Source organism: Dromiciops gliroides, chromosome 1, assembly GCF_019393635.1.
Source record: "Dromiciops gliroides isolate mDroGli1 chromosome 1, mDroGli1.pri, whole genome shotgun sequence".
NCBI lineage: Eukaryota > Metazoa > Chordata > Mammalia > Microbiotheria > Microbiotheriidae > Dromiciops > Dromiciops gliroides.
In genome coordinates, this window is record NC_057861.1 from 493,227,633 (window position 1) to 493,254,241 (window position 26,609).

The following is a 26,609-nucleotide window of genomic DNA, read 5'->3' on the forward strand; positions in this document are numbered from 1 at the left end:
AGATCACCCCGGGTAGACCCAGGGTGTCCAGGACACTGTAGCAGCTATGGGAACTTATGCCCACAATGGAGGAAAATGTAAAGAAAAACACAGTGGATTCTCTTGTGACTGTAGCTTCTCTGCATACAGTGGGCCATTCTGTTTGAATGGTAAGGATGAAAAATAAACATATAAGGAAAAATATGGAAGGAAAACCATGTCAGTACAACAGGATTGCTGTCTTATGTTAGGATGAATGACTTGTTCTGTGAACTTATTTGAATGAATCCACTACTTGCTTTCTAAATTCTTTTTCCAAATACCTATTTTGAAAGCATTTCTATTTAATGAGAAAAAATGCAACTGTATTCTTGAAAAGCCAGTGGCTAATGCTGTTAAATCATGATATTTTTCCCTATGGGTTTCTCTAGGGATTATATGTACTATCACTTTTTCTAGGTAAAGCTGATGCTTTCAATAATGTGGTTATTAACAATTTGCCCCATCTGACAATTCTCTACTTTTTAAAATCATTAAAAGCATCATTGTTATTTGTGGTAATGACTTTCAGTCATGCAAGAAGATTTAGAAAGCATTGTGTGTTTTTTTTCCTTGCCAACCAAATATTTCAACCAAAAGCCTAAATACTTTTTCCATTAAATATTCATATGGGATGAAACTGAGACACTTAGACCATTCATTTTAGGATGTGTTGAGCAGCTGCTGTTACTTCATTTTTTAAAATATCTCTTGGCTCAATCAAGTCAGTTTTTTGAGAAGAAAAGGGAATGGCTTTGGGATCAAATCTCTCTCTCTCTCTCTCCTCTCTCTCTCTCTCTCTCTCTCTCTCTCTCTCTCTCTCTCTCTCTCTCTAATAGATGTCCATCACTCACACAGTAGAGACAATAAGGCCTAGTGAAATAGAGAATTTACCTTGAGGTCAGAAGACCTGGTTTCAAATTTTTCCCACTGCCCCATACTGATAATCTAATCATGGTGACATTAGCTGACTTCTCAGTACTCTAGGCAACTTTCCAAGAAAAGGAGCCAATTTAGATTTGTGAAATGTGTTTCTTTATCCAGGGCTTTGCTCTGCCAATGAAATATTAGGTCTAGCCCTTATCTCCATGCCATATCTATCAAATTTTTATCAAGCCTTGTTGAAAATTGCAAGACTGAGGCAAAAATCACTAATTTTTTATTAGTGTCTCTGTATATTTATCACATTTTCTTTTCCCTCCTTAAATAGAAGAGTACTTTGAACATCTGTGATTTAGTCCATAGAAATCAGATGTTCTTAACTTTTTTTTTTTGGTCACAGTCTGGCAAAACCGATGGACCACTACTGAGAAAAAATGTTTTTAAATGCATAAAACACATAGGACTACAAAGGAAACTAAGTAGAAATAATAACAAAAAATTCTCATTAAGAATTCTTAATATATCTTCCATGAATACATTATAATCTCTCCTATGACCCTGAGAGTTTCAGTTTCCATCCACCCTTCCACCAAAAGAAATGAAAACAAAACGAATAAATAAAAAACTACCACCTAGTGGCCAACATTCTGGAGATGAGCATCCTAAATTTAACTGTGGGGTAGATGAGTTTCTTTTCTGATAGTTACATTGCTTGGCCCATAATCAAATTAAAGCATTCTAACTTATTAGGAACTAGTTGAACTTGCACTCCATTGGCATAGGCTTCCAGAACCCAGCTCCATATCTTTAGAAAGCAATAAAAACATACCTTTACTGAAGGTATTCATGTTAGATATGAAGTTGAATCAAACCAGAATTCACAGATAAATAAGCATTTGAAATTATATAGTAAAAGGCTGTCCAAATTATCCTTCTGAAAATCATCCATTCCTTCCATCCCCTCCAAATAAGTGAAATATAAATGCCAACAAATAGTAATAAGGAAGGTATTCCCAGTACTGAACTAGTACAATGTTCATATGTGAAGATAGAATTCAATTGTGCCCACTACTTTATGTGTTTAAGTCTTAATTTTCTAAATGATTCCTAATTTCCTTTTTCCAATTGCAATTTAAGTGTTATTATGCAGCCAAATGTTATATTAGACATTAGGAAGCATATTCTAGGTGATAAGGAAATGACCCTTAAGTGTTAGGGGGAATATATTATTGTTATCTTATCTAAGGAAAATTCTTTTGTAATTACAATTGCCTTGATTATTTATCATATTTGAAAAAACTATATTTCCAGAATAGTCTTAAACAGCAGATAATCCCCATCCCAAACTCCCATCCCACTAAAAATCATCTGACATTTCTCTTTGTTTTAATTTAATAGCACATTTTTTAGGTTTGAGTGGTTATTTAAAGAATTTTAAAAATGAAGACATCACAGAAAAGTTTTCCAGCTAGTTGTTGAGAAACAATCCTACTCAAAAATATATTCTTCTGGGTAGATTTCATGTCCTCTCAGACTGATGCCATGACTAGCTTAATTTTAGGTCCCTTACAACACAAAAGAGAGAATTGGAATGAAAGTTATAAGGTGCTTTGATATAAAATGACCTTTTTTAAAGGAGTTTTTCATTCCTTTTCAATAATTTTAGGCATATAGTATGTTCCAAATTTGAAAGGAACAGTTACACAGAGGAGGTAGGGATACCAGCAAAGAATTGGAAGGGAAAACGACTTCAAATAAAAACTATCTTCTGTCCTGCCCTCATGATAGGAACTCGTAGATTTGTGCTATAAGGGAGAGTTCAGTACTTGTGTTTCCAACATTGCAGATATTTTACAAACTGGCAAAGAGACTTAATTAGTAAAACATGCTATTGATTTATGCCACAGTGTTTTGAGATTGGTGGGAACATGCTCTAAGTAGTGGAAAATGGGAAACATAGATGACTTATGGTAACATAACAGAATTTGATTGTCATTTCAGAGATTTCTGCATATTTTGGATCTGGCTCCTCTGTGACTTACAATTTTCAAGAATATTACACCTTAAATAAAAATTCCAGCTCTCATGCTGCTTCATTTCATGGTGATATGACACTAATCAGAGAAACGATCACATTTAGCTTTCGAACAACACGGACTCCAAGCTTGCTGCTTTATGTAGGTTCCTTCTATAAGGAATACCTTTCAGTTATTCTTGCCAAAAATGGTGAGTTACTTTGTAATTGTGGCCAAAAGGAAATTGAATAATGAAATTAGAAATATTATGGATCTTGTCGATGTTTATACCACCCAAGACTCTAAAAATATGCCCCCTTCAACTAATATTTTGTAACCATTGGCTTCATTTTTCAATAATATCTAAGATCTTTATTTCCATGAAAAGGTGTATTTTTATTGATTAAATTAGGATGGTTTTCTCCTATTAAACCTTTGATAGTTTCACATTTTGTGTTAACTATGTTTTATGATTATAGCTCTTCAGTGATGCATAAAATAATGCAAATTCAATTTTGCTCTTTTAGAAACATATCTAGTTAGATTTGACAAATATTTCATAAAGAGTGGTTAATAGCAATGTGAGTGTTAATATAGTAACACCAAATAAGTATCATTTTCCACATGAACCAAAATTAAGCCACATGAAAACTTATTTTAAGCCTTGATACTTGCCTCCCAGTTATTGGCATGTCATTGATGCCTTGAAGCATTACCAAAAAAGAAAAGGAAAGGAAAGACATCTAATCCAGCCTATTTTCTGTATTTGGACAAAATAATAACAGTGCATTGGATTGTTATCAGGCAGCTTAAGTCTATTGATTGGCAACATAAAAAGTTCCATAGAAGTTTCTGGCTAACAGATTTCATGTTAGCTGTGTGCCTACTTCTGGTCATTTATTGACCTATCTTTCTTCTAACTTCCTAAACAAGGGATTGTTTTAAAAATCATTCCTTCATTGAGTATGAGAAGACTCTATTAGCCATGAACTTCTATAGCACTTTCCAGGCACCCAATTACTAACCAACAGTTTGCTATCATGCACCATTAGTGAGATCTGTTAAACGGTCTCATTTTAAGAAGTTATGGGGAAAGTAAAAGTAAGGTCGATCCCTGATAAACATATGCCCCTTACCTGAGACTTTCCCCTATGCCTTATGCTTAATAGCCTCATATAACTTGAGAAAATTCATGTCTAGGGTTTTTACTTGTTAAAATCGCCCCCCCCCCCATCTTTTTCTTGCTGCTTAAAGCTGAATATTCTATTAATAAGAAAATCAACATGGCATAGTGGATAGAAGAAAAGATATGGTATTAGTAAGATTTGGATCTAAGTAAAGAGCATAATTTCTTAGTGCCCTGGGCAACTCTCTAATAATATACGTTACAGATGGACTGCCCATTTGCATTATTGTAGGAAGTTTGTACTGTGAGATTTCTTTTTTTTTTTTTTAGTGAGGCAATTGGGGTTCAGTGACTTGCCCAGGGTCACACAGCTAGTAAGTGTTACGTGTCTGAGGCCGGCTTTGAACTCAGGTACTCCTGACTGCAGGGCCAGTGCTCTATCCACCACGCCATCTAGCTGCCCCTGTACTGTGGGATTTCAACCCACTCATAAAGGTAGTATAATCCTACCCCTCTCAAAAAAAAAAAATCTGTGAATAAATTTGTGAGCTGGGTAAGGAAGCTGAATTTATGGTAACAGGAGTTTTGAAAACAAGCTAAAATTAGAATTTTTATCTTTTCTTTTGAGCTCTGGGCTTAACTGAGCAGAGGGAAAACTTTAAGTTTAGAACATGTCCTATGAAGCAAATTAATTGTCTCTCTACAGGTGAATGAGTGGTATTAGTTTTGAGAGTACAGTGGGTCTGAAACTGTTCATTTCTATTTCACTGCATCCTCCAGTCTGAGATTGTGACCATATGGAGTGATTTTCACACACTTTCCTAATTTTTAGGAAATTTCCTTGTGAACTTCACAATGTTTTTATTGTATTGCTAAGAATTCTACTTTGATTAACCACATTGTATACCTGTAAATTCCTAGTCAACATGTTGGGACTTAGAAATCATTGCCATTATATGCACATACATTTATACATACACATATACTTATACATACATGTATGCACGCATACATGAATATGTCTACATATATGCAGATAGGAAAATATATTTGCGTGTGCACACTATACATGTATACACACATACATACATACATGTGTGTGCATGCATGCATGTGTGTATATATATATTTCCTTTGGGAATGCCATAAAGGAATTTTAAGAAGCTATTTATTGGCTACTCTTTAATTTATAAGATTGGGGTTGAAAGGAAATTTCTTTTTTTTTTTCTTTTTCTTTTTAATTTAGAAGTAATCTAGTCCAACTCCACCTTATAGATAACAAAATTGGGAGCCAAAAAGTGAAGTGTTTTGCCCAAGGTTCCAGAGGTTATAAGTAGCAAAGTAGAGATTTTAACCCAGTTTCTTCACAAATTTGTCCTGCACAATGTTGCCCTGCCCCATACAATTGAAAAATTTTCATTTCAAATGCACCCAGGCATTGATAATGATAGTGCACTTCACAAATTAAAAACTATTCAAGGAAGTGGACATCTGGGAATATTGTGCTTGGGGTAGAGGAGAGAAGCTTTGCTGTGATGTAGGTGTATGTGAGAGATGAAACATCCAAATGAATTATGTTGAAGAGATTTAATTTGCACCTTCTTTTCTGGAATAAAGAAAATATGTTATAGATTCTGCATAGATTTGTGTGTAAATAATGTTGGCCCTAAAATATATATATATGTGTGTGTGTATATATGTATATATTTTTTTCTTTTAGGAAGTTTGCAGATCAGGTACAAATTAGATAACCATCAAGATCCAGATGTTTATAACAGCAATTTCAAAAACATGGCTGATGGACAGCTTCACCATGTGAAGATTAATAGAGAAGAAGGTGTACTCTTTGTAGAGGTAAATTTAAGGAAGACTGATACCCCAGGATGTACAACCTAAAAGAAAATTCAACAGTTAGTCATCTTCAAACAGCTTCTAATCAGGGCTTCTTCATATCTTATGGAAATAGAATCATATTCACTCTACTCTTCAGGGGAAATGGGAATCTATTGACGCTGTTGCTTGATGTTAAAATGTCATTTTTCCCTAGACTTTGTTTCATCTTTTCTAGTGAAGAAATATTTCTGGCTTCTTGTACAAGGAATGGATTAATAATTTCTATGTGCGCTCATCAGATTATGAGAGTAAAAATACTAAGGAATTTTTGTTACAAAGAATCTTTTTTGGGGGGGGGGTGAGGCAATTGGGGTTAAGTGACTTGCCCAAGGTCACACAGCTAGTAAGTGTTAAGTGTCTGAGGCCAGATTTGAACTCAGGTACTCCTGACTCCAGGGCCAGTGCTCTATCCACTGCGCCACCTAGCTGCCCCACAAAGAATCATTTTTAAAGCTTTATGAAAAATATATAACTTGTTAAGAAAGCCAGTTTTGTCCTGATTGACTCCATGATGTTTGTGGGAGAAGACAAACATAAATTACGTGGTAGATATTTGAAATGAAGAACAGTCAGTGGGGAGAGGAGTGCTTATGATTCTGTTATAAATAAAATCAAACATTTAAGCCAGGGCTGGGCAATTAATTATTATAAGCACTGGCAGAAATGTCTATTTATTGGCTTAGAATAACATTTAATTGTTTGAATCTGAAGTTTTCTTTTAAGGGAAGTGGGAGATTCTATCTTTAAAAAGCTTCACACATCTTATTATAGTGCTTAACAAATAATGCAATGCACACAGAGAAATTTTTTAAAAACCTGATTAATTCTGTCTAAAGTGGAAAAATAATTTCTACCTCCCCCAAATAATAGGTACTTAAAACAAGGTCTCAGTTAAAATTAAAATTATCTGTGTTTATTATAGAATTGAATATGAAACACTGTTCTGTATCTTAATGATTCACTCTTTAGATTTGTTTTTTTAGTTATTTTGGTAACATGAACAAGTATTTATTTTTGTATCCCAATCTTCTTTGGCTTCTCTTCCTTCTATTAACAAATTGTCATCTGTTCTGTTATTGTTGTCTTTTGGAAAACAATTTTGTAGGTTAACCAGAATGCAAGAGAGCAAATCAGCCTGTCCTCTGGTGTAGAATTCAATGCAATCAAATCCCTTGTTCTTGGCAAGATTTTAGGTAAGTAGGAGAAAGAGCACTTTCTCCCCCCAAAAATCACAGATCAAAAGTGTCATGTTACTCACACAAAAAACACTAATCTTTCTGAAAGAAATTCCTTGTCTTCAATTTAATTATATAGTGAGTGACAATCAAGGTAGAAACTATACTTCTGTCAGAGCGCACATGTAATCATGGATAAGTGCTTCCTGTAAAATGAGCAAGTGTATTCCATTAAAAATAATTTCACACTTATCTCTCTCATTTGGCAATCAAACATAATGAAACATGGTATTTTGCTTATCCTTCAAAAAAGAAGAGCCATGATCAAAGGAGGCATAAAGACCACGGATTATTTATTAATCAGTTTCCAAATCTAGAAACCATCATCTGAAACTAAGGTTAGAGCATTTGAAAGGAAAAGAAAAAGAGAAGCAGCTGTTTGTTTTCTTTCTGCTAATGAATAAGCCCTGGGAAGTGGCATAGGTCCTGTTTTTTTCTCCTGCTGTAATGTAGCTGGTGGAGGTTTTGTTACTGCAGTCTGTTATCCTTATACCCACTCTAGAAATTTCATAGCCTTCATTTATTCCTGCCAAATTCTCCTGATTACATCACTCAAAAGTGTAATTATCATTTTAGAATCATAACGTGAATGTTTTTCTTTTTTTTTTCTTTTTTCCCTTCTCCTTGTCTAATCCTTATCACCAAGGACAAAATTGATTTTTGGAAATTTCTTTTTTTAAGAAGCAAATATAAACAGTATTGGCATTTACCTATAACTGTGAGAATGAGAGAATAATTTTTCTGTCTCCTTTTTATTCCTGGGTTAGCAGTTATTAGTTACCTAGTTTATTTGGGGTAATATGTTAAAAAGAATAGGGTTGGGATAGCTAGGTGGCACATTGGATAGAGCACTGTCCCTGGATTCAGGAGGACCTGAGTTCAAATCCAGCCTCAGACACTTGACACTTACTCGCTGTGTGACCCTGGGGCAAGTCACTTAACCCCAACTGCCTTACTAAAAAAAAAAAAAAAAGAATAGGGTTGACTTTTTCAGCTACTTTTATTTTGACTCATTGATCATTATTGTCTTTCCTTATATATGTTTCCAAAAGCTAAAACTGCCTGAATGAGCGTAGTGCTGCTGGATAATTAAAACAGAAGACTGAAAAGGATTATGACTAGGTTTATAAGTTTATTAAATGTTTATAGGCACTCTAACAGGCATTAAAATTATGACTTCATATTCTCCCAAAATGGGGAATTTCAAATTGCACTGTTCTCCATGTACATTGCTGTTACAGAGCACATGATGATTTGCAAAGTAATATTTAATAAACTGAACTGAAAAGATCACAATTCTACATATAGAGTTAATAGTAAAAAAGTCATTGGTAATCTTATTATTTGGTTTAAATTTAAATATATGACTATTAATAAATCTAACTAGAAATGGTGATTTTGTTTTATGATGCTATTTTGAAGATTAAAACAAATTTTTGTGTGAGGTAGTTCACTAAAATATCCAGCTTTAGTTAGAAAAGTATAACTTTTATATTCAATATTTTTTTAGTCATCACTGGCCTGGGCCTCGCTGTAAGCTTATAGAAAAAAAAGTATCTATTTTCAATTTTATAGAATCTCATAGCATTTTAGTATTCATGTAGATGATTTGAATTCAGTTTTCTAGTTATTCTTTGACATGGTACTATCAAAAAGTGAAAGGTTTAAAAGGAAGATATCTATGCTATTAGCAACGATATATAAAAATGTTAATCACTAATTAGAGCTAATTCACCAATAACTAGAAAAAATGTAAATTAAAGCAACTATGAAATTCTACTACACATTTCTTCAGACTGGCCAAGAAGGCAATGACAAATGTTGGAGGGGGTTTCCTGAAAATAGCTACATTTGTACTCTCTAGGTATAGCTATGTATTAGGCCACCCACCCCTTTGTGGAGAACAATTATGAATTAAGCATCCAAAATTTCAAAACGACATATACCCTCTGACCCAGATATACAACTTTTGCACCTATACCCCAAAAGAATAAAAAAAAAGGAGGAAAAGGGCCTTTATGTGCAAAAATATTCATGACAACTCTTCCAAACTGGAAAAGAAGGGATTGAGGGGAGTTTCTATCAGGGAATGATTTCATAAGTTATGTCATATGGACATCATGGAATAATACTCATTCATAAGAAATGTCAAAATGAAATAGACAGGGGGCAGCTAGGTGGCTCAGTGGATAAAGCACCAGCCCTGGATTCAGAAGAACCTGAGTTCAAATCCGGCCTCAGAAACTTGACATCTACTAGCTGTGTGACCCTCGGCAAGTCACTTAACCCCCATTGCCCCACGAAAAAAAATGAAATAGACAGCTTCAAAAGAAACTTGAGAAGACCTCTATAAACTGATGCAGAGTAAAATGAGCAGATCTAGAGGAACATTTAAATAATGACAACAATGTTAGAAAGAAAACAACTTTGAAAGCCTATAAAACTCTGATTAATGGAATAACAAACTAAAACTCTAGAAGACTTAAGATGAAACGTGCTACTTATATTCTGCCAGAGACATGATAAACTTGAAATGCATAGAGAAATACACATTTTTAGGCATGACCAACCTTGGAATTTTTTTGGAGTGTGCATGTTTAAGATATTCTCTGTCGTTCAATGGGAAATACTTCGGGAAGGATAGAATTTTTTTTTTAAATAGTAAAGAAAACATTTTATTTCCTCATGCCAAATTGTAGCTGTCATTTTTACTAGAAAACAAAGATCAAAAACTAAAATGGACCACATAGTCCATCTTGTCCAACCCTCTCAATTTCCACATAGGAAACTAAGACAAAGGGTATTAAAGTGATTTATCCCATTGACACACAAGTTATATGAGTATCAGAGATAAAATTTTAACCCAGATCCTCTGACTCCATACTCACTATTCTTTCCTTTATATTATGCTATTCCCTAAATATAATCTATTTGGTTTTATAACAACAGATTTTTAAAAAGTAGAAAATTACAGTTTAGTAAGTTTGTACCTTCTCTTTATTTTGATATTAATCTTTTGTTTGACATTTAAACATCTTCAGCTTAAAATATTTATTTTAGAAAATATTTAAACTAGTCTACTAATAAGTAAAAGTTTATGACATGTTAACAAAATAAAACAGTTAAATATGTGAGTACCATATTGATCAGAAAATGAGCTGACCCTATTATAAGCCACTTGTTCAAAATAAGATCTCTATAAAAGGAAAAGTGGTGCATATTGAAAAATAACTTTATTTTAAGGTTTTATGTGAACTGGACTTAGAAAAATAGTGAAGCCTACATTTTTATCCAAATAGCAATATGAGATATACTGTGGAATAATGGACAGAAGCCTGGACTGAGACTCAGAAGAACTTCATTTCAATTCCTATCTCATATATTTTTGCTATGTGACCATCATCAAATCTCCAAATTTCTCAGTTCCACTCAGAAACTTCCCTAAGACAATAAATTTCAGAAAAGATGCTGACCTACGACAGAGGGACTTTTCTTACCTGCTCTTCCTCCACTCATGAAATTATGTTATACCTTGGTGTTGGGTTGTTAAAACCCTGTGCCTGGAATAAGGAAGATCGAAGTTCATATCCAACCTTAGAAACATTCTGAGTGTATAATTCTGGGAAAGTAATTTCATGTGTTTGCCTCAGTGTCCTCAACTGTAAAATAGAAATCATAATAACACCCGTGTCCCTGGCTTGTTGTGTGGCTCAAATGAGAAATTATGTATAAAGTATTTAGTATGTGCCTGGCATATAGCAGGTAATCAATAAATGCTTGTTTACTTCTTTCATTGTCCTGGACCAAAAAGAAAAAGAAAAAACAGTAGACCTGTTCTAATTGTAAATTTTAGCCAAGGAGGCAAAAGTGTGTATCTAAATGCATGAGTTAATGAGATACCTGTAGCAATGGATCTGTCTGATAATTAGAGGAAGGTGTAACTGTTCTTTACATTCAGAGACTTAGTTTTGACTCATTATCAAAGAACTGCAAAGTCTGCCCAAAACATCCCCAACTGAATCATATTTATTTTTCTTCTATCTGGATATTCAATATGACTTTGTGTGAGCAGCAAATGTGCAAACAAATTGGACAAATCTTCAAGGTAACTTTAGTCTTGTAAGCACAGCCTTTGAGTGAAGCAATAATTAATGACTTCTATGAAAAATTCATGGATTTGACTACATTTGACTGTTATCCTAAAATAAGTTCAGAATTTTTAGATATTTAAGACTTCAGTATTTTGAGAACCTGCTATTTGAATAATATCAGTTCTCCTTCCACCTAGACCACACCCTCTATTGTATAACAGATGATGTTTAAAGTTATCATCAAAAAAACAAAAACAAAAACATCTCCCCTAACCAATCTTGTGATGAGACATTGCAATTCTAGCTAGGCTTGTCATTCCATGACAGGCATGTAGTCCAGCTCCAGATGTGAACTTGAAGTCTTTTTAATTTTGTAAGAAATCTCAGACCCTGTGCTCTATTGGATTTGAATCTTTTCTCCAACAATTACTAACCACGAATATGAATGTTACTTAATCTCACTAAGCCTCAGGTCCTATATCTGTAAAATGGGAATAATGATAGCTTTCATAGCTACTTCAATGCAACCTATAGTAGTTTCTTCACTGGGGTGTTTTGAGAATTAAAATGAAATGCATGTAAAAGTGCTTTATAAGCCTTCACGATGATATAAACATCAGAAATTATTATTTTACATGAAATAGTCTGTCAACAACAACAAAAAAAACCCTAATTGAGAGAAGTTAAGAAAATAAATCATTCTGGACTACTTTATTTCAAGAACTCTTCAAATATTTACCTCTATGATGTTGTCTCTTATATTTACATTTTTAAAAAAATTTGGCTGAATTTTTTTTTGTCTTATTTCATTCATAGTGAAAATGTCAAGACATTCACTTCAGTTTATTATGCTTGATCTTTGGTTATTGGGTAAGAATTTCATATTTAGAGGGTTTTGTTGTTCACTTATGAGCAACTCTTCTTCACCACATTTGAAGTTTTCTTGGCAAAGATAAAGGAGTGTTTTGCCATTTCCTTCTCCAGCTTATTTGTCAGATGAAGAACTGAGGCAAATAGGATTAAAGGGAGTTACCACGGGTCACACAGTAAGAATTTGAAGCCAGATTTGAACTCAGGAAGATGAATCTTCCTGACTGACTTCATGTTCCTTATTGTATCCATTTCACATTTAGAGTACTTATGGCTCAATGGAATTTGATAGGGACAAGAGAGTCTGGCCCTGTGATTTTTTTTTTTTTTTTTTTTTTTTTTTTTAGTGAGGCATCTGGGGTTAAGTGACTTGCCCAGGGTCACACAGCTAGTAAGTGTTAAGTGTCTGAGGCCAGATTTGAACTCAGGTACTCCTGACTTCAGGGCCGGTGCTCTATCCACTGAGCCATCTAGCTGCCCCGCCTGTGATTTCTTTAAGGGAACTCCCAGTTGAGGAAACTCCCACTAACAATGAAAAGTCTCTCTAGAATATTAAATAGTTGCTTAGAAAATTGAAGATTTCCCCAGTACGTTTCAGAGACTGAGATTGAACCTAGGTCTTCATGGTTCTGAGATAGAGAAGCTTTTGATCTATTCTGTGATTCTTAGCACTCCCTCTTCCTTCATCTCCCACTCCTCAATGATCATAGGAAGAGGTATGTTACTGCTTAAATGACTGGGAAAATTAACCTCTTTTGAGCTCAGTTTTCTCATCTGGGAAATTAACAGAATGAACTAATCTCTCACATCCCTCACAGTGCTAAATTCTAAGATCTTATAATGATGAATATGTTAGGAATTCTGAGGTTCTTTCTCCTTCATCCTCCTCGTCCTCCTCATCCTCCTCGTCCTTCTTCTTCTTCTTCTTCTTCTTCTTCTTCTTCTTCTTCTTCTTCTTCTTCTTCTTCTTCTTCTTCTTCTTCTTCTTCTTCTTCTTCTTCTTCTTCTTCTTCTTCTTCTTCTTCTTCTTCTTCTTCTTCTTCTTCTTCTTCTTCTTCTTCTTCTTTTGGTTCTCCCCCCTCCCCAGCTTTAAAAAGGATGGGATTCCTATCCTACACTCCCACAGATGATAGCCACTTTAATATTTTCATGAGGCCAGATCAGATTGGCTCCCTGATTTCCTTTATAGAGAGATCTTCTAAAGAGGAAATTTCCTCTGCTAATGCAGACTAACTCTCATTAGTACTAGATGGTTTTGATAATAATGTTTTCTGCGATATATTGAGACCTGATAACACCCAGGCCCCCTCCTTTTGATTTGTTTTTAACTTTTTACATTGTCCCTTTGCATTCTTGACCTTTTATTCCTCCAAATGAATCTCATAGTAGTAGGTCTCTAATTAACCTTGTGCAACTTCAGAGAAGAGGGTTTTATTCTGGTGAACATTGTCATAACTTCAAAGTTATAGGCTAGAAAACTTGTTTACTTTACTGCTTACTTTCCAGGATGGATAGGCTGGTCACTTAATTGTTTTCTTTACTATCCTTATACTGTAGGAACACCTATACGCTATAATAAATAATTACTGAATGTTCTTTTTTTCTATAAATGTAATTTAAGAAAAATTGTGAATACACAGTATCTTTAAGAATGAATGCACTATTTTGTTTACTGAAGATTTTTTTGGAACCCCCCCCCCCAAGGATGTATTGGTGCAGTACCACACCTCCTTATCTCTTGTGGTTTTTATTGTGAGTTGTTATCAGAACTAGTACATATGAGATGTTTCCCAATTTAATGTTTGTTCTATATATCTCTACTGGAGTAAATGGAAACTCATTTTCCAAGGCATGCTGCATAATCTACTTGATAATATATTGAACCTGACCTATTGTGAGTACATGTGTGTCCTTTATTCAGTCACTAAATATTTTTTTTAGTCATAGCAGAAATTGTTGCTTATAAGCACATAACACAAACGTTTTTTGCACATAAACACTATTACTTTTTATGCATCTAAAACATGGGAAGAGAGATAAAATTTTAAACTTTATGTAAACAATACTCTATTAGTGCTTCAGGACAGAAAGAACAATTGATAAGTCTGTTGCCTTAGCAATGAAAATGAGTTAATTCTTTCCTACATATTTGATACCCTAAGTTTAGGTATTCCAATTTGGTAATTTAGGGGAAAGAAACTAATTCCAGGACATTCTGAATTACATTATTTTCTTGTTCTGAAAAACTTCTCAAAAATACATAGGACAATCTTGGTACTGAAGAATGACTATATATTAGTGAAGAAGACTGAATTGCTTTTGCAGTGGTAAGAATGTTTATATTAAATCATACACTACTACCACCAGCAGCCCTTTTTGGTTAATCATAGAGATTTTAAGCAATTATTCTGTGAAAAGTTAAATAATCCATGTGGGTACTGAATTTTTTCCTTAGATCTCAGTAATATCAAACCCAAACTAATAGCAATAACTAAGGGAAGAATGTATCTTTAGTTTCTTTGCCACAGTGGGGAAAGGAGAATGATGTATTGTTATAAATATCAATTATGCCCCAGTTTAATATACAGAAATCTCATAAAAATGGATGAAAGAAAAAAGAGAGTGGAAATGTTCATTGAATCATATTGTATATTAAGAATGTGTCTTTGAATAAACAGTTAGCACCTATTTTGGGAAGTTATATTACAAAGGATCCTAAGAGATGACACCACTCACCTTCTGTGTTTGGTTTCTATACATCAGTTATTTTCATAATTAACATATGCTGAAGGTCCTGGGAGAAAGGAGGGATATTTAAAAACTTACTACCCAGACATTTTCCTATGTATAATTTGATTTTTAATTTCTATAATTTAAATTTACTCTTACCTGATCTTCAGCAGAAACAAAACAGCTGGTTGCCATCACTGGAATACATATCTTTCCTTTATATGAAGACAGTGAAGTCATTGCAAATTTCTCTATTCAAAGTTAAATATATTCCTTATTCTTTAATCTTGTTTTCTGGTCTTTTTCCTTTCAATTTAATTCAACTCAGTTCAATTCCAGAAGCATATATATTAAGTTCTTCTGATATGCAAAGGCACAGTGCTAGGTGCTAAGAATTCAGATGAAAAAAATTCTTAAAGAACTTTTTACATTAAATTAATTTATTTATTGAAAAAATGGCACTCTTTATGAAAACCTTTATTTTAAACACTGTGGAGGATTAACAAGACACCATTGTTGCATTAATTACATTCTAGTTGAATTAATCTTTTCTAAATATTTTCCAAAACTGTAAAAATTAAAACTATTTCCTTCCTGAATGAATGCCGATATAATACTTTATGTAAATATATAAAATTAAAAGCAGATATAGGTGCAATTAAGTTTTTAGTGGATATTTCTTCCAAGATATAACCATTTAAAACATTTTTTGCATGTTTGGAGGATTGGTCCCAGCCTACTTTTCTAGCCCTACACTAGAATTATGTATTATGTATCATGTATTCTATTTCTTTTGATTAACAGAAAATATTGATGTCGACCAAGAGACAATGAAAGCCAACTCTCAGGGGTTCACTGGATGTCTCTCTTCTGTGCAGTTTAACCACATTGCTCCTTTGAAAGCTGCTTTACAACACCCGAGTTCAGCCCCCGTCACTGTTAAAGGACATGTGGCTGAATCCAACTGTGGTACTTTAACTGGAGCTGAGTCAACATTGAGTGAAACAACACATTCATTTGCAGGTACCATATTACTCTCCTTATTTCTATTCCTTGACATAGCTTGCCCATTGAATGTACAATGCTCCTCACAGTACCCTTCCTTTATACTGGGTGACAGTCTGGGGATTGTTTTCTAAATGTGTTCCACTTAGCCTGTTTAGCGTTCTTTTCCAACCTTCTTTTTTTTCCATGCTCTTGGTTTCTTATTTGAAAGTATTCTACTTAACAATTGTAACTGTATCCATCACAGAGATTCATACTCTATGATGTATCCAGATGTTTTGCTCTTGTTTTAAAAATGTGCAAATTACTTATGAACCCTACTTTCTACTTGTTTCTGTCACTGTCCTTTTTTCTGCTACAGATCATTCTGGACCAATAGATGAGGGAGAACCCTTAGCTAATGCAATCAGAAGTGACTCTGCAATAATTGGAGGTAATAGGGACTATGGTAGTAGCTTCCTTGAAACCTTTTATTTTAATAATTATTACTATTTGATTATTGGTTAAATTAGTGAGAATTTATCATATGAAAAATGCATGCAAAGAACTTCAGTTTTATTTTAAAAGCTTAAAGCACTTGGAAGGATCATCAACAGAGTAGTTTCCTTATTTAATATTTTTCTGATACCTTCTTGATATCAGATTCTCTAGAAATAGTTGGCCTAAGTAGTTGAAGAATCCACTGAAGCATAAAATTTTAAGAATAATTGCAGAGCCATCTAATGCAAGTATCATAATATGGAAATGGACACCAGGCACCCCTAGGCATACAGCATATGCTTAAGGAAAAAGCATTTCGATGGCTTTCTGGACACATGACTGCTTTTACTAGTGGGTTATATTAAGAGTAATGGAATCTATGATAAAATTGCTATTTAAAGCACACATTTTGTGCTGTCTTAATGCTTAAGAAAATGGGAATTTGCATGTGTTTAGAGGCTTTCCCCAAGGAAAGCATCTTTTGCTTTGATTTCAAATTGAAAAAGTAATAAGATCCATTTTAAAAAATCTTTTTTTTCCTTCTTCCTGGCAATAGGAATAATGTGCTCTCAGAGGTCTAATTATCATATCAAAAAGTGACTCCAAACAGCACATGTTTACATTCTTTCTCACTGGAGAGGCAACATGGTACAATGGACAACACAACAAATTCTGGAGTCTGAAAATGTGCATTCTGGGTCTTTGGCTTGTGCTGTTTGAATAGCACACACATATTTATTTGAATACATCTTTTCTCCAAAGAAAAGAGTATTATTCAAACATTGATCTTCTGTGCATTTTTCTTAGAGCACTAGTGTTCCTATTTCACAAAGGGTCAAAAATCAATTAAAAACAAATAATTGGCACGTCCTTATTTCTGCAATGAAATACACTTATTGTTCTGAAACACTTGACAGAAAGGGTAATTTTAAAAGGTACTAGTTCATTTATTTTATTTAAGATTCTAAACTTGACACTCTGGTGTATAAATGAGTCTCAGTATTTTGTAATTAGAGATTTTTTTTGTGTGATTAAAACGCATAGATGATGATTATACAGAAAAGTCAGTGACAAGGCATAAGGTCCAAAAGTCTGATTAAGTGGAAAGATGACTGGATTTGGAGTCAAAAAAGTGAGGTTTGCTTACTCTGTCACTTATTTTAAATGAAGTCAGTTCAAGTCTACAGGGCTAGCCCTTCTTGAAATAGTCCGAAAATTATACATATATATTTATATATGTATATGTGTATATATGTATATATGTGTGTGTATCCATCTATCTGTCTATCTATCTATCTATCTATCTATCTATCTATCTATCTATCTATCTATCTATCTATCTATCTATATCTATCTATCTATCTATCTATTCCATGGGCAAGGCACTGACCCTTATTATGGCTTGGTAATATGAGGAGTTTGGATAAGATAACCTTAAAATGTCCTTTGTAGCTCTAAATAAAGGAACCAATAAAAGATCATTATACATCTTATGGAACAATGAATAAATACAATTTAATCTTTCAAATAATTTATAAAGTTCAAAGTAGAAAAGAAAAATTAGAATTTTCAAGTGCAAGAATGAGTAATACTTTAGAATTATTCTTCAAATTGCTAAAAATATTTGGCTGTGCATTTTGAGATTGATAGTAAATAGAGAATAACTGTAATATAGACTTTCTTTTTTGACCACATGGAATTTCTTTTTTGTTGTTGTACCAGAATAGATTCCAATTAAATTAAAATTAACCTTCCCCACCAAGAAATTTATGGTGGGGGTATGTATGCACACACTTGTAAATACAAATATATCCATATATAAATAGTTCAAGAAACTTATGGTGTATGTATATATCTCTAAAGTTTGTTGAGAAGGGAAATTTTAGTTTATATATATTTATATATGTATATATATATGAAAGCAAATCTATACCTGTTAAGATGTTAAGACATTCTTTTACATATATATATATATACACATATTATATATAAATATATAAAATACAATATGTATAAGATTCAGTATATATTTTATATTATAAACTTAATGTGTGTATATATGCATACATACATATATATATATTTATAATATCATCAGTCTTAACATCTTGACAGATACAGATTTGCTTTCTTTTCTGTGTATACACACCAATTAAATTAACATTACACTTCCCCCCTAAGAAATTTATGATATATACATATAGGTATAGGTATATAGGTATATGCTATTCATTTCTTTCATATATATGGAGGATCTTTCACTTGAGTTTGGTCTTAACATCTTTACAGATACAGATTTCCTGGCCTGAAAGAATCCTGTAATTCCCCCTTGAATATGTCAGTGTGTCTGATATAGAACACTTTGAGCCATGGTGGAATGGGAGAATATTGAGCATTTGAAAGACATATACTGTCAGCACAGAACATGAATGGCTTACTTCAAGTCCATTCTCTTATTTAGTGATATCCTGATCTTTGACACATTTTTTATAGATAAAGTCCAGGATTAAATAAGCTTTTATTTTAAATGAGCTCTTCTTAACTGGAACTTGTTCATGCCAGTTGACTTAGTCTTTTTCTGTTCAATTGTATTGGTGTCATTTGCTCTTGGCCATGTAGTATTTGCTTCTGAAATTCCTTGAAAGTCACAGCCACTACTGAAGTTTAAGAATTTCTAATTATCAGTTTGAAGTTTGTTACAAAGGTAAAACTGAGTTAGATAAGTTCTTTGTTGAAGCCTAACACATCAGCTTTTTCATTTTATTTCCAATGGTTTGAAGATACAATATTCTTGAGTCTATGGATGCCTTTCCACACTGACCATGCAATTTTCAGTTTTTGAATTATTTCTATGGAACTGTTCTTAACAATCCCATAATTGCCTCAAGGACAGAAGGAATACCTCCTGCGGGGAGGTATATAGTATGTGAATAAGGAAGCCCCATGGTACAGAAGAAAGAATGCTGGCTCTGGTGACAAAGGATCTGAGTTTAAATCCTTCCTCTTACATCTACTACCTGTGTGACCTTAAGCAATACATTTAAACTTCCTATGCCTCAGTTTCCTTATTCATAAAATGACTTGAACCAGAATGACTTCTGAAATTCTTTCTGTTTCACCCTATTATAATGCATGTTCTTTTTTCATCTCCTATTCACTGTCACATCAGGAAGTACAGAAATACTCAGTTGTGCTATGCACTAGGAAAATGAAAATGCTAGTTTCAATTTTTTGAACATAGAATTAGAACTGGAAGGAACTTTAGAAGTCACTTAGTATAACCCCTTCATTTCACAAATTAGGAAACCAAGACCTAAAAAGCTCAAGATCGTGTAGATAGTAAATATTAGAGGAGGATTTCAACTCAAGTCCTCTGACTTCAAACCCTGAACTATTTCCGCTATTTTATGACAAATATGCCAAAAGGCAGTCCCTTGCCTCTAGTTTGCAATTAAGTGGCTATGAAAGAATCATAATTCTTTGGTCTCTGGTAAATTCACCTTGACATCCATGAACATCATTTAAATATTCAGCAAGGTTTATGAAGAAAATTCCTTATGTCTCTAACAGTGTTTTGTTTTAAAAATTCTTGAGAATCTGGAATTTTTAATGTAAGAAATTAGCTTAACTTCTGGTTTAAACATCCTTCAGATATCATTAAATGTCTCAGAAGTTTATCTATCCACAGTGATTTTATTTAGCTAGCAAAATCATTTTATACAAACACACATACATACATATATACCATGTAATTTAGAAAAAAATATATATATCACTATCAATCATGATCTCATTTAATGAGACATTTTTTATACTCATGGCCCAGATGCTCTCTAGTTTTCTTTTAATGGGAAAATTGCCTCCAGGGGAGGAAAAAAAAACCTTTAAAGGAAAGTCAGAGAAAAATGAATTAACCTGGTATTTTGTTGTTTAGTTTTATCTAAGACTAAGTCAATATACAGTGTACTAAGTAAGAGATTTTATAGTTTTAACTCCTGCTGTCCTTTAGCAGTAACTATTATTGAAATCATTTATAAATAATTAACTTGAGGGGCAGCTAGATGGCGCAGTGAATAGAGCACTGGCCCTGGATTCAGGAGGACCTGAGTTCAAATATGGCCTCAGACACTTAACACTTACTATCTGTGTGACCCTGGGCAAGTTACTTAACTCCAATTGCCTCACCAAAAAACAAACAAACAAACAAACAAAAAGAACCAATTAACTTGAATGTCCTATGTCTACAAAATATTCTCATACAAATTGTATTTCTGAGATAATAAGATTTCAATAGATGGTTTTGCTAGGGCTCTAGGAATCTGAACATGGGCTACCACCAAGATTCAAAATAAAATAAAAAGTTTGCTTGAGCAGAATAGTTGCAACTTCCTTTTATATAGTACCTTAAGGTATAAAAAGTACTTTCCTATGAAAATATTTTATATTTACTTACAATCTTAAAATAATGTGTTTTTTCCCCTCAGAATACCTTTCTGAGGTAGATGGCACATGTGTTTCTTTTTCCATTTAATAGAAAAAGAAACAGGATCAGAGAGGTTGAGTGAATTGCTAAGTCACACAGAGAATAAGTTTTCAAGAATGGAATCAAAGGTCTCCTGAATCTAAGTCAATCACTTTCTACTCCACTATTCTACTTCTAACTATACCTAAAGTATAAGCTTCCTTGGGATATTCAAAGGACTTGACTCACTAAATCAAGTGTTCTTAATTTTTTGTGTCATGGACCCTTTTGACAATTAGGTGAAAACTATGGAATCCTTCTCAGAATAATGATTTTAAATGCATAAAATAAAATTCATAAGATACAAAGGAAACCGATTATATTAAAATGCAGGGACATTTTTTGGGGGGGGCGGGTGGAATTGTTTTGTTTTTTAATCCTAGACTCTGGGTTAAATATGTCTGGTCTGAATGGATTGAATAGGACAATGCTGATAATGCCAATCCCAACATAGTTTTCACAACTCATGCATTTCAACCCATTTCAGTCAATAACTTCTAGTCCTTGAAATTTAAATTTTGATTGTTAATATAATAAAGTAAGAATCTACAAACTAGAGATATATCACTTTAAAAAGTGCTCATAGGGGGGCAGCTAGGTGGTGCAGTGGATAGAGCACTGGCCCTGGAGTCAGGAGGACCTGAGTTCAAATCCGGCCTCAGACACTTAACACATACTAGCTGTGTGACCCTGGGCAAGTCACTTAACCCCAATTGCCTCACTAAAAAAAAAAAAGTGCTCATAGAATTAAAATGAGAAATAAAATATTTTCAAAATTTATATTTTATTTAAAAAGTATATCCTTGCAGGTGATTTCCTTTTTAGAAGAAATAGAATTTTTAAAATCTAGATAATTATTTACAGTTAATAGTACCATTCATTACGAATAACAAATTCTTCTATCACTATTCTATTTAACATAGAAGTCAACCTAACCTTATCTAAATAAGAAAAATCACAGTGATTGAATCAGCAAATGTTAAGTCCAAATTGGACCTATAGACAATTTGATGAATACTGTTGGTTATTAATAAGCACTACCACTCTGTAAAATTTTCCAGGATCCAGAGATATCATTTCTTGCTTCATATATGAATATATATTTATTTATCTGTAACTTTAATCTCACTAGAGACAGTGGATTGATTTCTAAGCTTTCCTTATCATGTACTATGTGCAATCAATGGGGCAGTGACTAGTGCAGAATCTTAATATGTTTCTTTTTTCTTTTCAAAAACAACAATTTGAAAAAAAAAATTAGTTATTGTGGAGCTAGATAGTCTCAGTATCTTTCCCTCTATAGAGGATTTTTTTATCCTTTTGATATCAGGATTTATCTTTTTTTCAATATTATAAAAGTACATATTCACCAGTATGTCATCAAGTTATTTCAAAGTAATTTCATTAAAACTCACACTCATTCTAGTATCATAGTATTTGTTACATTATTAAGCATTCCAAAATGTGTTCTTTTTAATCACTTAAACATTCCAATATAATGTTCACACAGTAATGTGGGCAGGAGTGCCTATGAGAAAATCTCAATACATTCAAATGGATTCTTACAAGTTTAGATTAAAACCATAAAATAAGAATGTGACATAGAATTTGATGGGGCCCAGAAGCAATATAAGATTTATGATACTACTTGTGTTATGATGTTAGAAATATATGGAATTCCAAAGCTTTCAAAAATAGATTATTGGCTTTTATAGAAGCTTAGGAATTTTATTATCTCTGACCAATGACCTCTCAGGGTACTTTGTATTCAATCACCTCTTTTGGAAAAAGACTTATTATTTGGAGACTAACTCCAGTATTGTTTTTCTCTTTTCTCCACTAGGTGTGATAGCAGTTGTAATATTTATCTTGCTTTGCATCACTGCCATTGCAGTAAGGATTTATCAACAGAAAAGCTTGTACAAAAAAAATGAGACAAAGAGGGCAGAAAATGAAGACTGTGCCGAGACAGCCCTGAAAAGTGAACTCACTGTGCAAAGTAGAGTTAATGAAAATCAGAAAGAATATTTCTTTTGATTGGAAGTTATGATTTAATTTAATACTATGATAGTTTGACTTTCTTGCTAAGCCAGGGGCTCTCAATGGACAAAAAAGAAAAAATAATAATAAAATAAGCTCTTGCACTCAAAGTAAATGCAATGGATTTGCAGAACTCATACTGCATATGTTTCAGTCTCAGTGATTGCTCTAGGAGGCCTCTTTCAATGACATATATTCCTTAGCTATCATAAATGCATTTTATGTAACAGTGAATTAGATATTGTAACCAATTTCATTGTTGGTAGTTTCTGACCGTTCTGATGTGCTCCTCTACACCTGAAGTTTAACATGTATAATGCTTATGGATTTTAAATGGGAGAATTGTTATGAACCTGTTGCCCTACTCTTCTTTTAAAATGAAATTCAGGAATTTTGTTCAAGGACAAAATTCAAAATGGAACAATAATGCTTTGCTTTAATTAATCTTTTTGGCTGTGCTTCCTGTAGTTATCCCTTATATAAAATAGAATGGGAAAAGGTAATTGAATAATGTGAGCACCTAGTTACGAATGATATCCAGGTAACTCAAAATAAATAACCCTGTTGGTTCTCCTATTAAGATGGTCAATATTATGTATTATTAGACTGAGAATGAAACTGTTTTAGAATATAGGGTTTTGTTTATTTGTTTTACTCAGTTGGGGTAAAACCAATGTTGGATATAAAGCAAGAGGAGGCAAAATGTGCAGAAATGGATTCTCATTATATGGTGGTGTTTTTCTTTTTAGTAATTTGCTATCTCAGTTTAGGGATGTGAGCCTGTAATTACTGCCTCATATTAAACACATGTAGAATATGATTTTTACCCTACATTGATTGCCTGATTCATAAACTCCTTAGTTCTCTGCAAACTCATTCTCTATCTTCACCTATACTTACAGAAAACACAACCACAAATATTTGCTTCAACCATACAAAATGGTTATGTTGACTGACTTTTCCTAAAGTCTATTATATTCCTTCCATCATCTTAGCCTGCAATTGAATTCTACAAGCAGCCTTGTCATATACTGAGAAAAGAAGTTCTGTCTTATTAATGTAGATCTCCACTTCCCTTTCTAAATGTTGATTTGTTTCTAGTCATACATCTCCTATCTATCAGATATTCTCTTATTCTTTTGTTCACAATATTTCATTGTTTTGACATCTCTTGGAACAGAGATAAAATGAAAGTTAATATTATTTCTAAAAAATTTAGTGTAAGAGAGAAAGCACATTATACTATCTTCATTAAATTTACTTATCTAGCCCATCTTTATGATACAACTGCAAAGCTACCCAACTCTTCTGAAAGACAACATGAATTATTACAGAATACATTTTCATTGTGATGTGTAAAACATGTGAAAGGAAATTTTTAGGTGTGTTGTTATGGGATAGTTCCATAATAATCAGGCAAAGATGATTAGAAAGTTGCATGCTCCTATCATTTGGATCTAAAAGCCACTTAAGAATAGGTGCTATACTATCCTACTTTCTTACCTTGTGCCTGCCAAATAGAATCTTTAGTCTCTTCACACCGGGACAAGTTGGGAATGTATATTTACATCCCAGTTACCTCTTAAAAACAAACAGAAACAAACAAAAAACTACAGTTCTGTTTTTTCCCTAAGAGAATAAAAACAAAACTTTTTCACTGAGATTATTTTTTTTTTCTGAAGGGAGCTCCTGGCATTATATTAGCATTGATGTTGCTTTGAAAGTATGTAAAAAACAAAACCACACCAAAACCCCAACAACTAAGGATTCTAATTAATGCAGTCATTTATAATGGAAGAAAAAAAGGAATGTCATTATGAATGATAGATTTAGTTTCCCCCAAAGAATTGTGATGATTAGGAAAGGATTCTACATAGTAAAAATGGGTTTTGCCAATGAGATGCTGTCTATAGATTTTATGATATCACCATATCATTAGCAGGGAGCAAGTGTTCATTTTATCCCATAGGAAAATTAACTGGATTTGTAGTTGAAGTTTAAATAGGTTCATAGTTGAAGCAGCATAGACCATTGTTGACTGCATTCCTAGAGGGACAACAAAATGGTGGCACCAAAGTGCATTGAAACATAACATACCATCCAGTTGTCCCTTCACTGGCCTTCCTTTCCTAATTTGTAACCTTTCTCCTCTTGTCTGTTAATAAAAAAAAAAGGAAAAAAAAGCATTTTTGAAATAAAATAAGGTAATATTTTTAAAAGTTGTATAAATGTTTTAAATTGGGGAAATATATACTAATTTTTTTCTAAAAGAGTAAAAACTTGTAGATGTGTGCTTTCTGTATTGGTGAGTGTATTTCTTTATAAGCTTTGATATATTTTGGGCTGTTACAGTTGGTTAATGCTGGTTATCATGGTAAGTACTTTTTAATCAAATAAAAATGCAAGAAAACTACATTTTTTTACTTATGGCTATGTATGAAGAAAAGCTATGAATTGTAGTGATTTATGTATTCTCCAATTAGACTTTTTTTAGGAAAACATTTTACTCAATCAACCAACAAGTATCGATTGATTCACAAATATGCTCTGCTCTGAAACTAGACTCTAGTTTATATTTTTATCTTCACATAGTTTACTGGAGTACATTTCAAAAATGAAGAACTTAATTGCAAACCATCTCATCAATTTTGAATGATAAAGCAGAAATGAAAGAGCTTACGTATTTTTGATGTTAGAGTTTAGGAAGGAAGGAAGGAAGAGGGGGGCAGATGGAAAAAGAGAGAAGGAAAGAAAAAAGGAAAGAAAGGAGCAAGGAGGAAAGAAAGAAAGAATTAATGAAAGAAAAAAAAGAGGAAGTTGTAATTTTAAATTTTATTCTTCCCTAAATTTAATAAACGCAAACTGATTATATGGTTAGAATGGCTAACGTATGGTCGCCTCAGATTTCACTAAGTGTGAGAAAAGTAATTTCATCTTGTTTTTAGCAAAAGACATTTTCATGAAATCCTCAAAATATTACCTGTAAAATTGTTCTACCTACAAGTTCTCCAAATAAATTATTGAAAAAATTAAGTGATTTGAACTGTTAAGAATAAAGAAGTTTAACCACCAATATTTATTTGACTAATAAACAAAATGGCTCTTCCTTATAGAGACTATGGAACTTGTCATATCCCTTCCAAACCTACATTCTAAACTGTATTTAGTAAAGGAAAAAACAGGAAACAACAGAAATGTAGGAAGGAAAAAAGGGGGAAATAACATACATTTAGGAATTTTAGTTGCTTTATCAATAAAGTGAAGAGTACTCTTCTAGCGTTTCCTCAGATTCTTTATTATTATATAGCAATGTTTCTGTGAAGGATTATAAATATGTTTGACATGTTTTCCACACATAAATCCCTTTAGCTAAATTTCTGATCATTCCAAACAAAATGGACCAGTGGACATTTTCTCTCACCTTTCCAAAATTAAAGATAGAAGCTATTTGGACCAGCTCACATGTGTCACCAAAATCTTCAAAACTGTGGAACATGTACACACTAAAAGTTAAAATATTTCAGATTTTTGTTTTATTGTTTGTTTTAAAATTACTGTATTCCAAATGCTTCAGCAGAACTTTTTGGTGATTTACATCAATTCCCTTGCTATGCTCATTATGAGTTATGATGGGCAGATAGGTGGAGCTGTAGATAGAGCACTGGCCCTGAAGTTGGGAGGACCTGAGTTCAAATGTCACTT

At 33.0% G+C, this 26,609-nt stretch overlaps 1 protein-coding gene across 1 annotated transcript in view; it reads left to right on the forward strand.

Moving 5' to 3' along the window:
• The window catches only part of LOC122735681 (contactin-associated protein-like 4), a 583,309-nt gene extending 556,949 nt beyond the window's left edge, over positions 1-26,360 (forward strand). Inside the window, 8 exon segments of the mRNA XM_043977415.1 lie at positions 2-60; positions 62-149; positions 2,902-3,126; positions 5,762-5,895; positions 7,040-7,127; positions 15,665-15,883; positions 16,227-16,298; positions 22,711-26,360. Coding sequence (XP_043833350.1) covers positions 2-60; positions 62-149; positions 2,902-3,126; positions 5,762-5,895; positions 7,040-7,127; positions 15,665-15,883; positions 16,227-16,298; positions 22,711-22,904 — 1,079 coding nt within the window. The 3' untranslated portion in view covers positions 22,905-26,360.
• The last annotated feature ends 249 nt before the right edge of the window (positions 26,361-26,609 follow it).